Source organism: Taurulus bubalis, assembly GCF_910589615.1.
Source record: "Taurulus bubalis genome assembly, chromosome: 1".
NCBI classification, from domain to species: Eukaryota; Metazoa; Chordata; class Actinopteri; order Perciformes; family Cottidae; genus Taurulus; species Taurulus bubalis.
The window spans coordinates 1,853,798-1,865,066 of NC_136589.1; the positions used below are offsets into that span (position 1 = coordinate 1,853,798).

The 11,269-nt window shown below is 42.3% G+C and overlaps 1 protein-coding gene across 1 annotated transcript in view; it reads right to left on the reverse strand.

Moving 5' to 3' along the window:
- Window positions 1-5,490: 5,490 nt before the first annotated feature.
- Window positions 5,491-11,269, reverse strand: part of il1rl2 (interleukin 1 receptor-like 2) — a gene marked incomplete at its 5' end in the record, with an annotated part of 18,509 nt that continues 12,730 nt past the window's right edge. Inside the window, 6 exons of the mRNA XM_079225868.1 lie at window positions 5,491-5,717; window positions 6,218-6,418; window positions 8,437-8,601; window positions 8,684-8,827; window positions 10,027-10,166; window positions 11,085-11,211. Of these exons, the coding sequence (XP_079081994.1) occupies window positions 5,524-5,717; window positions 6,218-6,418; window positions 8,437-8,601; window positions 8,684-8,827; window positions 10,027-10,166; window positions 11,085-11,211 (971 nt within the window). The 3' untranslated portion in view covers window positions 5,491-5,523. The remainder of the gene's footprint in view (window positions 5,718-6,217; window positions 6,419-8,436; window positions 8,602-8,683; window positions 8,828-10,026; window positions 10,167-11,084; window positions 11,212-11,269) is intronic.

Below are 11,269 nucleotides of genomic sequence, written 5' to 3' on the forward strand. Positions count from 1 at the left end.
TTTCCAATAAAGGGATTGGATGACGGTGTAAGTGCTTCATAACAGCTCATTTTCTGTGGAGGGACAACCGGTTCAGAACAACAGCGATGCATAAACATTGAGACGCCATCCGCTTTCTGTAGAAGCTGCATGTCACAACATGGCACATGTCAACGCTTAAACAGGGGATGGCCGGTAAGAATCAGAACCAGGACCATTTATTGCCATGTATGTTTTCACATACAAGGAATTTGTCCTGGTGGGAGGTGCATACATTTAACATTTAACAATGATCATTTAACAATAAACAGAGTGCAATGACGGCAAACATGAATATTTACAATTAAATCTACAGTAGAGTATACAATAAAAGTTCAAATAAAGTGCACAGTGAACAGATAGCAGTACTTTAAGGTGGGATGTAAGTATTGGAGAGAAAGGATGGAGGGGAAGGGATGGAGGGGAAAGGATGGGGGGGAAGGGATGGAGGGGAAGGGATGGAGGGGAAGGGATGGAGGGGAAAGGATGGGGGGGAAGGGATGGAGGGGAAAGGATGGAGGGGAAGGAATGGAGGATAAGGGATGGAGGGGAAGGGATGGAGGGGAAGAAATGGAGGGGAAGGGGTTGAGGGGAAGGAATGAAGGGATGGAAGGATGGAGAGGAAGGGATGTAGGGATGAAGGGATAGAGGGATGAAGGGTAATGGATGAAGGGATGGAGTGTAATGGATGGATGGGAAGGGATGGAGGGTAATGGATGGAGGGGAAGGGATGTAGAGATGAAGGGATGGAGGGTAGTGGATGGAGGGGAAGGGATGGAGGGGAAGGGATGGAGGGATGGAGGGATGAAGGGTAATGGATGAAGGGTACGGGATGAAGGGATGGAGGGTAATGGATAGATGGGAAGGGATGGAGGGGAAGGGATGAACAGTAAGGGATGTAGGGATGAAGGGATGGAGGGTAATGGATGAAAGGATGAAGGGATGGAGGGTAATGGATGGAGGGTAAGGGATGGAGGGGAATGGATGAAGGGATGGAGGGGAAGGGATGTAAGGATGAAGGGATGGAGGCGAAGGGATGGAGGGATGAAGGGTAATGGATGGAGGGGTAGGGATGGAGGGATGAAGGGTAATGGATGGAGGGGTAGGGATGGAGGGATGTATGGTAAAGAAACAAATGTAAAGAAGGTCATGGACTGATGAATGGAGGAGCCGTGATGATGGCGGGAACTGAGGGAGGTGGAGACTCAGAAGCTCTAATGCTGCAGAGTCCCATTGTTCATGAGAGACAGAGAGAAATATAGAACGAGAAAGGAGTTGGGGAGAGAGATGATGAAGAGGAGTCGAAAAGGAACTCAGTTGTGTTTGAATACTTTGTGCGGAGGAAATGAGATATGAATAAGTTATGAAGCTCAATGTATTTCCTGTTGGTCAGAGGCCCGTCATCTCTCATGAGACAACAGATGAGACATCCTGCGGTGAGTTTTGGGCTTTAGATGTTTGTCTCTCTGGCGTGGCAGAACCTTCTGGAACAGAACGGAACACTTCACCCGTCACGAGGCCGTCAGGATGTCCTAGAGAAGCAGATTGTGCGTCAGTGCGGTTGTCGAGTCATAGCAGTCAATCCAGAGACACACGAGAGAGAGAGACACACACACACACACACACACACACACACACACACACACACACACACACACACACACACACACACACACACAGACATTTTATTTTCTTTGGAGTGGAACCAGTCGTCCCACTAACCCGACCACACTGTCCATGGCCCTCAACCAAACCATGCAACTTGCATGACATACAAATTGAGAGTTTTAAAGAAATGATACAGTTGCATTTTGAGTGTTGAAAAATAAATATGATTATGATTAAATAACCTCACCTGCTCGATAGAGTCTCTTCAGGTATTCTGGTGCAGTAATACACACCTGCACTCGGATGAGAGAGGGTCATGTTTCTTTCTAAATTGTTGCTTTTGTCAAGAGAACCTTCTCACAGACTATTACTTGTTAATATTAGTACCATATTTTTGGTTGGAACGAGACGGTTTAATCGGAGCTTTCTCACCGCGATAAAGGCATCAGCCAATCACGTTGTCTGGAATGGAGCCGACCTGTCAATCACCTTGTAGCCCCACCCCTAAAGCGTCCCCTGCTTTATGGTCTGTTTGACTCTAAATGACCATAATTTACTAAATGAGCATCATGCTGTATTGAAGAAGACTTGAAACTAGAGATTGAGACATGAACTCTTGCCGTATTTAACGTATAAAACCCCTTTCCGGTCCCGCTGAGCGCTCTGACCGGCGTCGCGAGAGAAGTTGTGCCTCCTTCGACCCCCATGAAGTGAGTTAGTGCCGTTTGTGGACATGTTTGCATGTGAAACAACAAGTGCATTGATGGGCGTCATGCATGTGTTTCTCTTTCAATGCTCAAAAGTTAAAACCTTTGCGTCTCAAATCTTCATTGAAAAAAAACCTGAATATGGATTAGGAAATTTGTATTTGCAAGTATTAATGAAAACATGTTTGGAGCCAGCAAACAAACAAACTGTGACATAAATATTTATTTATAAAAAACGAGAAAACATGTGATGATAAAAAGGCAGAAGCAAAGCAGGATGCCTGAGACTCAGTGGCGGAGATAAGAGAGCAGGCCGTTTCTCTGAAAGACTGAACAGGAAACGTTGCTGCAAGATTCTTAGAATCTCTCCAGCAGCTGATTCTGTTTCAGCTGGTTTCGTGATGGAGATGCTGGGTGCTGGAGCCCCACAAAGACTGAAGGCAGCACCGCCCTCTTTGTGTTCTTGTTATGAGTCTCTTGTAGTCATTTTGTGTCCCTTTGTGGTCGTTTTGTGTTCGTCTGTAGTCATTTTGTGTCTCTTTTTAGTCGTTTTGTGTCTCTTTGTAGTCGTTTTGTGTCCCTTTGTGGTTGTTTTGTGTTCATCTGTAGTCATTTTGTGTCTCTTTTTAGTCGTTTTGTGTCTCTTTGTAGTCGTTTTGTGTCTCTTTGTAGTCGTTTTGTGTCCCTTTGTGGTAGTTTTGTGTTCATCTGTAGTCATTTTGTGTCTCTTTTTAGTCGTTTTGTGTCTCTTTGTAGTCGTTTTGTGTCCCTTTGTGGTTGTTTTGTGTTCATCTGTAGTCATTTTGTGTCTCTTTTTAGTCGTTTTGTGTCTCTTGGTAGTCGTTTTGTGTCCCTTTGTGGTCGTTTCGTGTCCCTTTGTAGTCAATTTGTGTCTTTTTTTCTTCTTCTTTGTAGTCATTTTGTGTCTCTTTGTAGTCAATTTGTGTCTTTTTGTAGTCTTTTTTTCTTCTTTGTAGTCATTTTGTGTCTCTTTGTGGTCGTTTTGTGTTCATCTGTAGTCATTTTGTGTCTCTTTTTAGTCGTTTTGTGTCTCTTTGTGGTCGTTTTGTGTCTCTTTGTAGTCGTTTTGTGTCCCTTTGTGGTCGTTTTGTGTCCCTTTGTAGTCAATTTGTGTCTTTTTGTAGTCTTTTTTTCTTCTTCTTTGTAGTCATTTTGTGTCTCTTTGTAGTCAATTTGTGTCTTTTTGTAGTCTTTTTTCTTCTTTGTAGTCATTTTGTGTCTCTTTGTGGTCGTTTTGTGTTCATCTGTAGTCATTTTGTGTCTCTTTGTAGTCAATTTGTGTCTTTTTTCTTCTTTGTAGTCATTTTGTGTCTCTTTGGGGTCGTTTTGTGTTCATCTGTAGTCATTTTGTGTCTCTTTTTAGTCGTTTTGTGTCTCTTTGTAGTCGTTTTGTGTCTCTTTGTAGTCGTTTTGTGTCCCTTTGTGGTAGTTTTGTGTTCATCTGTAGTCATTTTGTGTCTCTTTTTAGTCGTTTTGTGTCTCTTTGTAGTCGTTTTGTGTCCCTTTGTGGTTGTTTTGTGTTCATCTGTAGTCATTTTGTGTCTCTTTTTAGTCGTTTTGTGTCTCTTGGTAGTCGTTTTGTGTCCCTTTGTGGTCGTTTCGTGTCCCTTTGTAGTCAATTTGTGTCTTTTTTTCTTCTTCTTTGTAGTCATTTTGTGTCTCTTTGTAGTCAATTTGTGTCTTTTTGTAGTCTTTTTTTCTTCTTTGTAGTCATTTTGTGTCTCTTTGTGGTCGTTTTGTGTTCATCTGTAGTCATTTTGTGTCTCTTTTTAGTCGTTTTGTGTCTCTTTGTGGTCGTTTTGTGTCTCTTTGTAGTCGTTTTGTGTCCCTTTGTGGTCGTTTTGTGTCCCTTTGTAGTCAATTTGTGTCTTTTTGTAGTCTTTTTTTCTTCTTCTTTGTAGTCATTTTGTGTCTCTTTGTAGTCAATTTGTGTCTTTTTGTAGTCTTTTTTCTTCTTTGTAGTCATTTTGTGTCTCTTTGTGGTCGTTTTGTGTTCATCTGTAGTCATTTTGTGTCTCTTTGTAGTCAATTTGTGTCTTTTTTCTTCTTTGTAGTCATTTTGTGTCTCTTTGGGGTCGTTTTGTGTTCATCTGTAGTCATTTTGTGTCTCTTTTTAGTCGTTTTGTGTCTCTTTGTAGTCGTTTTGTGTCCCTTTGTGGTCGTTTTGTGTCTCTTTGTAGTCGTTTTGTGTCCCTTTGTGGTTGTTTTGTGTTCATCTGTAGTCATTTTGTGTCTCTTTTTAGTCGTTTTGTGTCTCTTTGTAGTCGTTTTGTGTCCCTTTGTGGTCGTTTTGTGTTCATCTGTAGTCATTTTGTGTCTCTTTTTAGTCGTTTTGTGTCTCTTTGTAGTCGTTTTGTGTCTCTTTGTAGTTGTTTTGTGTCCCTTTGTGGTTGTTTTGTGTCTCTTTGTAGACAGTTTGTGTTTCTTTGTACTCGTTTTGTGTCTCTTTGTAGTCATTTTGTGGCTCTTCGTAGTCATTTTGTGTCCCTTTGTAGTCGTTTTGTGTCTCTTTTTAGTCGTTTCGTGTCCCTTTGTAGTCAATTTGTGTCTTTTTGTAGTCTTTTTTTCTTCTTCTTTGTAGTCATTTTGTGTCTCTTCGTAGTCAATTTGTGTCTTTTTGTAGTCTTTTTTCTTCTTTGTAGTCATTTTGTGTCTCTTTGTGGTCGTTTTGTCTCTGGAGTTTTTTTGTGTGTCATAATAGTCTTTTAATGTCTCATTGTGGTTATGTTGTATCTCTTTGGAGTTGTTTTGTTTTTCTTTGTGGTCTTTTGTGCCTCTTTGGAGTTTTTTGGTCTCGTTATTGTCATTTTGTGTCTGTTTGTAATAATTTTGTTTCTCTTTGTGGTCATTTGGTGTCCCTTTGTGAACTCTGCTATCTGTGGAACATTTGGAAAGTATTCCTGTTTCGTATTCCAGGAATCCAGCAGACGTCCTTCTAGCCTGATTGCACACATTGTTTAGTCTGTTGTCGCATAGACATACAAGATGTCTCAGGGATGCCGTCTGGTTCCCACATGTCACATAAAGAAGCAAAGACTTCCAGGAAAGAGGTCTGGACGCCCTGTAGCACAACAACCCGTGGACCAAAGGGTCCACGGCCCGGTACCGGTACCGGGCCGTGGACCCGTTGGTACGAGTACAAATGGACCGCTGGTTGGGGGCCGCCGGTCTAGACCACAGTGTGGAGTCTCCCCACCGGCACTGGGGGCATGTGGTACCGCAGGTTCTTCCAGAAGTTTCTGTTTGAGCGCAACTTGGTGAACTTGTTCGTTCGGAGGGAACTTCTCTTCCACTTCAGAGCTCCTTGTCTCCTCCGGATGTAACGCAGAGACTCGGGCAGGACGCTGTAGTCCACCGGACCACCTGCAGAGGACACAACAAATATATATATATATATATATATATATATATATATATCTATATATATGTATATATCTATATATATCTATATATATATATATATATATATATATATATATATATAGATAGATATATATAGATATATATATATATATATATATATATATATATATATATATATCTATATATATATGTATATATAGATATATTATTTATATATTATATAAATATATATATATATATATTTATATATATATCATATATATTTATATATAATATATACATATAATATATATAATATATATTTATATATATAATATATACATTTAATATATATATATATATTATATAAATATATATATTGTAGATATATATTTATAATATATATATATATATATATATATATATATATATATATATATAAATATAATGTCAATTTATAAATAAAATGTAAAATATATATAATATAATATATACAATCTATAATATAGGCCCGTCTTTACCGATCTCCACCAGAATCACTCGCGGGTCGTTCTGGGTCAAAGCGTCGTAGAGGCCGACTTTCTGCTCGTAGCTCAGCTGGTCCTGGTCGTCTCCTAAAGGCGCCTCGGAGGAGGAGGAGGAGGAAGAGTTCACCGCAGGTGACAGGATGATTATCAGTCTGCGGCATGTGCGCACCGTAGTGGCGATGACATCATGCATCGCTGGAAGAGATTAACCACATGAAGAACCAGTCAAATTTAAAACAACATGATTTGATGAGTTTATTAACTGAAAGTAAATATAATTAAAACTACAGCTGAACAACATATGTGCTATTGGTGGTATAAAGTAAATACATAAATGTACTTAGGTACAACCTTGAGGTACTTGTACTTTACTTGGGTATTTCCATTTTGTGCTTCTTTATATATTTTACCTCACAGGGAAATGTGGTACTTTTTGTTCACTGCACTACACTTATTTTGACAGCTTTAGTTACTTTATAGACTTATATTATTAAAACAAATAATAAAAAACTAATATATTATGATGTATTAATAATACAAGTAATACACAACTAATACATTGTGATGTTTGATGGTGAATTAAAGTACCCAGCAGTTTATAGAGTCCAACCTTTATCAGAACATTAAAGAAACAAACACATGAATGCTTCAATAACTAAAATCCTGTTTTACTCCGACATGGTAATTCTGCATTGAGTACTTTAAGTATGTGTTGTTGATAATGCTCACAAACTTGTACTGCATTAAGAAATACCACAGTGTACAAATACTCTGTTGCAAGTCAAAGTCCTGCATTCAAAATGCTTAAAGGGCCAGTGTGGAGGATCTGGCGCCATCTAGTGGTGAGTTTGCAGAAGGCCGACGCAGAAAGTAAAAACGTCCCACAGAAACATGGAGGATTGAAACGAGTCATTCTCAGAGCTTACATTTCGTATTTTCAGATGGATTTACAGTAAAGAATATCACTATTATATTGTCGATAATTCCCCTTAAATGCTTCCTAACTACTAACTGTACATACGTGACACTAACGGGTCGGTGGAATAATATCCTGATTAACTTTCTCCATCTATTGGAAGCTTTGAAAAGAATTGATGACGTTTTCACAACATTTATTTTTTCTTTTCTTTTCTCTTCAGCAGTATACGAAATATTGGATTTAAGTGTCCCTGAATGCATCGCTGAGGAACTTTGCAATTACAGCAACACACAAAATGAGACGGACGTGAGGAAGGAGTGGCTGTGGGTCAACCGCTGCACTACTGAGACACGAGAAGAACCTTTTCAAACCCAGAGGGGGTCTAGACCTCCTTTCCTCTGTGTTTGAGTCGTCGTATACCCCACATTAACTCCAATACTATATATTTTTCCAGCAAAGTCTTGGGGGAAAAATGGATATCTGAAAGATATTTTGATCATAACTACGAACATCCAGCAGAATGAGCCAGGTGGATCAAAGGAGCTTTTAAAAAGTATAGTTCTGTGCCGTAACATCAACCCACAGACTAATAGTGCACCTTCTTAGAAAGAGTAAGACCTAAAGCATCGACACCTGCAACAATAAACACAATCCAGGAAAGCATTGGCGTGTTAGGAAGCATATTCTGTCAAAGAAACGTGTTTTTCGGTTAAAAATGTGCTGTATGACGCGGTCTACGCGGCGTCAACGGACCAATGAGACGGAGGATTTCCTTTCTCCCCAAAGAGAGAAAAGAAAAAGCTCTTGCCGTGTTTGTAAATGTAGATACTAATAAGTATGGAAGCCCATTTTCGACCACGGTGATAAAACACATTAAGATCCTGTAAGTCATAATTATGAGATGTTAAATCGAAATTATGAAATACTATCTCAAAATTATGACTTACAGGATCTTAATTTTTTTATCACAGTGTCAAAAATGGGCTTCCATAAATAGGGGTCAGCTATGGATTGTGATTTCCTTGTTAGACTCCCGCAGGCTGTACGGTACAGGATGCGTCTGTGACTGCAACCACACGTTGGAACGGAAGTTATAAAGGTTTTAGTGAAACGTTAAGATGGCCACGGCAAGTTAGCGAGTTTAGGTAAATAATTCAAACTTAACGATTATTTTAATCACAGCCCTCATCTCACAAGAGTTACAGTATTTTAGCAATTTAAATGAATGTAATGTACTTTGTGGTGGCGGAGATCTGCAAGGTGCCGTTCTTAAACCAGAGGCTCTGGTCCTGACCTTCCCCGGGACAGTCGTCCCGCCCCCGGATGAACAGCGAGTAGCCGTGCCGCCGCTCCAGGTGCTCGGGCAGCGCCTGCAGGGCGAGGCCCGCCAGCTCGGACGAGCTCGGGCCGCCGGGCGGGAGGAAGCTCACGAAGGCGTCGTAGCGCTTCCCGTCGGGAGCTGGGGAGAGACAGCTGAGCGTGAAGAAAACAACAACAACAACAACAACAACAACAAGAGATCCAGGGGCAACACAACGAACCTCCTGTGGAGAAACGACTCAGCAGCTTCCTGTGGGCCAACACCACGTCCACCCTGAAGAAGAGCACGACGAAGAGGAGGAGGAGAACGGCCAGCGAGGAGGAGAGGAAGAGGGCCACTGTGCTGTAGAGGAGGCTGTGGTCGGCTGCAGGGAGGAGGAGGAGGAGGAAGAGGAGGAGGAGAAGCAGGAAGAGGAGGAGGAGGAAGAGGAGGAGGAGGAAGAGGAGGAAGAGGAGGAGGAGGAAGAGGAGGAAGAGGAGGAGGAGGAAGAGGAGGAAGAGGAGGAGGAGGAGGAGGACCAGGAAGAGGAGGAAGAGGAGGAGGAGAAGGAAGAGGATGAGGAGGAAGAGTAAGAGGAGGAGAAAGAGGACCAGGAGTAGGAAGAGGAGGAGGAGGAGGAGGAGGAGGAAGAAGAGGAAGAAGCGGAGGAGGAGGAGAAGGAAGAAGAGGAGGAGGAAGAAGAGGAAGAAGCGGAGGAGGAGGAGGAGGAGAAGGAAGAAGAGGAGGAGGAAGAAGAGGAAGAAGAGGAGGAGGAAGAAGAGGAAGAAGCGGAGGAGGAGGAAGAAGAGGAGGAGGAAGAAGAGGAAGAGGAGGAGGAAGAAGAAGAGGAGGAGGAAGATGAGGAGGAGGAAGAAGAGCAGGAGGAGGAGGAGGAGGAGGAGGAGGAGGAAGAAGCAGAGGAGGAGGAGGACCAAGAAGAGGAGGACCAAGAGGAAGAGGAAAAGGAGGAGGAAGAAGCAGAGGAGGAAGAAGAGCAGGAGGAGGAGGAAGAGGAAGAAGAGGAAGAAGAAGCAGAGGAGGAGGAGGAGAAGGAAGCAGAGGAGGCTGGCTGTTTAAAACATTCGGGTAGAGAAAACACGTATAAACAATCTTTTCTCTTTGAGTTTCAGAATCTGCACGAAGGATTTTTTCCAAAGTGTAAATATGATTTGAGAAATGTTTTTAAGTTTACCGTCAAAAAAGCAAAACACAAAGAAAAGGGGATTAAAAGGAGCCGCGTCTCTGTTGGGGTTCAATTATAGATCAACGCTTTGGTTTTCAGGATTGTTTACAAATATATTTTTGAGGTTAAAAGTGGGAAAGTGTGATTTTTTCTTCTTTTAAATTGGACCAAAATCATTCATATTTTCTTCTTTTGTATTTACATAACTGGCTAACATACAAGTACCGTGTGGGCAGCCTCTAGTGGCCAGAATGTGTATTACAACAACAAACATAGAAATGAACCGGGGAAATTAATTCATCAGGGCTTCCGTACCTCAGGGGTGATTTTGTCTTCGATATTTCCTGCACATTAGTGTCACGTTTAATAGGAGAGAACAGGAAGAGAAGAATAATAAATACCTTGTTGAAGCCACACTACGCCAACATTAAACCCAGCTGAGTTCGAGACGCAGCAGGAGATCGGGACATTCAGGAACTGAGGAAGGACTTTGGAGATGGACAGAGTGGAGCGGCCGTACACCCGGCCTCTTCTGGGGAAACTAAAGGGACGGGACCAGTCCATCAATCAGTCATCAATCAATCAATCAATCAATCAATCAGTCGATTGGCTCTAAATCAAGCAAGAATGAAAATAGTGTCTCGTGCTTTTCCCTCTTGCTTAAAAATCTACTTTGTCTGACTTATTTTATCAACGATCCTTAAACGCTTTTATCTTGTTTTGCCTCACAGGCCGAGTCAGCGTGCACGTGGACTCGTGACAGGAAGCAGGAAGCAGGAGCACTGACAGGAAGCAGGAAGCAGGAGCACTGACAGGAAGCAGGAACACTGACAGGAAGCAGGAACACTGACAGGAAGCAGGAACACTGACAGGAAGCAGGAAGCAGGAACACTGACAGGAAGCAGGAACACTGACAGGAAGCAGGAACACTGACAGGAAGCAGGAAGCAGGAACACTGACAGGAAGCAGGAACACTGACAGGAAGCAGGAACACTGACAGGAAGCAGGAACACTGACAGGAAGCAGGAACACTGACAGGAAGCAGGAGCACTGACAGGAAGCAGACACTCTGACAGGAAGCAGGAGCACTGACAGGAAGCAGACACTCTGACAGGAAGCAGACACTCTGACAGGAAGCAGGAAGCAGGAACACTGACAGGAAGCAGACACTCTGACAGGAAGCAGACACACTGACAGGAAGCAGGAACACTGACAGGAAGCAGACACTCTGACAGGAAGCAGACACTGACAGGAAGCAGACACTCTGACAGGAAGCAGACACTCTGACAGGAAGCAGACACTCTGACAGGAAGCAGACACACTGACAGGAAGCAGACACTCTGACAGGAAGCAGACACTCTGACAGGAAGCAGACACTCTGACAGGAAGCAGACACTCTGACAGGAAGCAGACACTCTGACAGGAAGCAGACACTCTGACAGGAAGCAGACACACTCACACGCTCAAGGAGACTTCCAGTTCCTGGATCTCGTCCGTGTGGTTCTCGTTCACGGTCCAGTACATCAGAGTCTCCTCGTCGTCGCTGAAGCCGATGTAGGCGAAGCAGCCGAGCTCCGCCTTCCTGCCTGCAGTTATTAATATTATTATTAATAATAATAATATTATTATTATTATTATTATTAT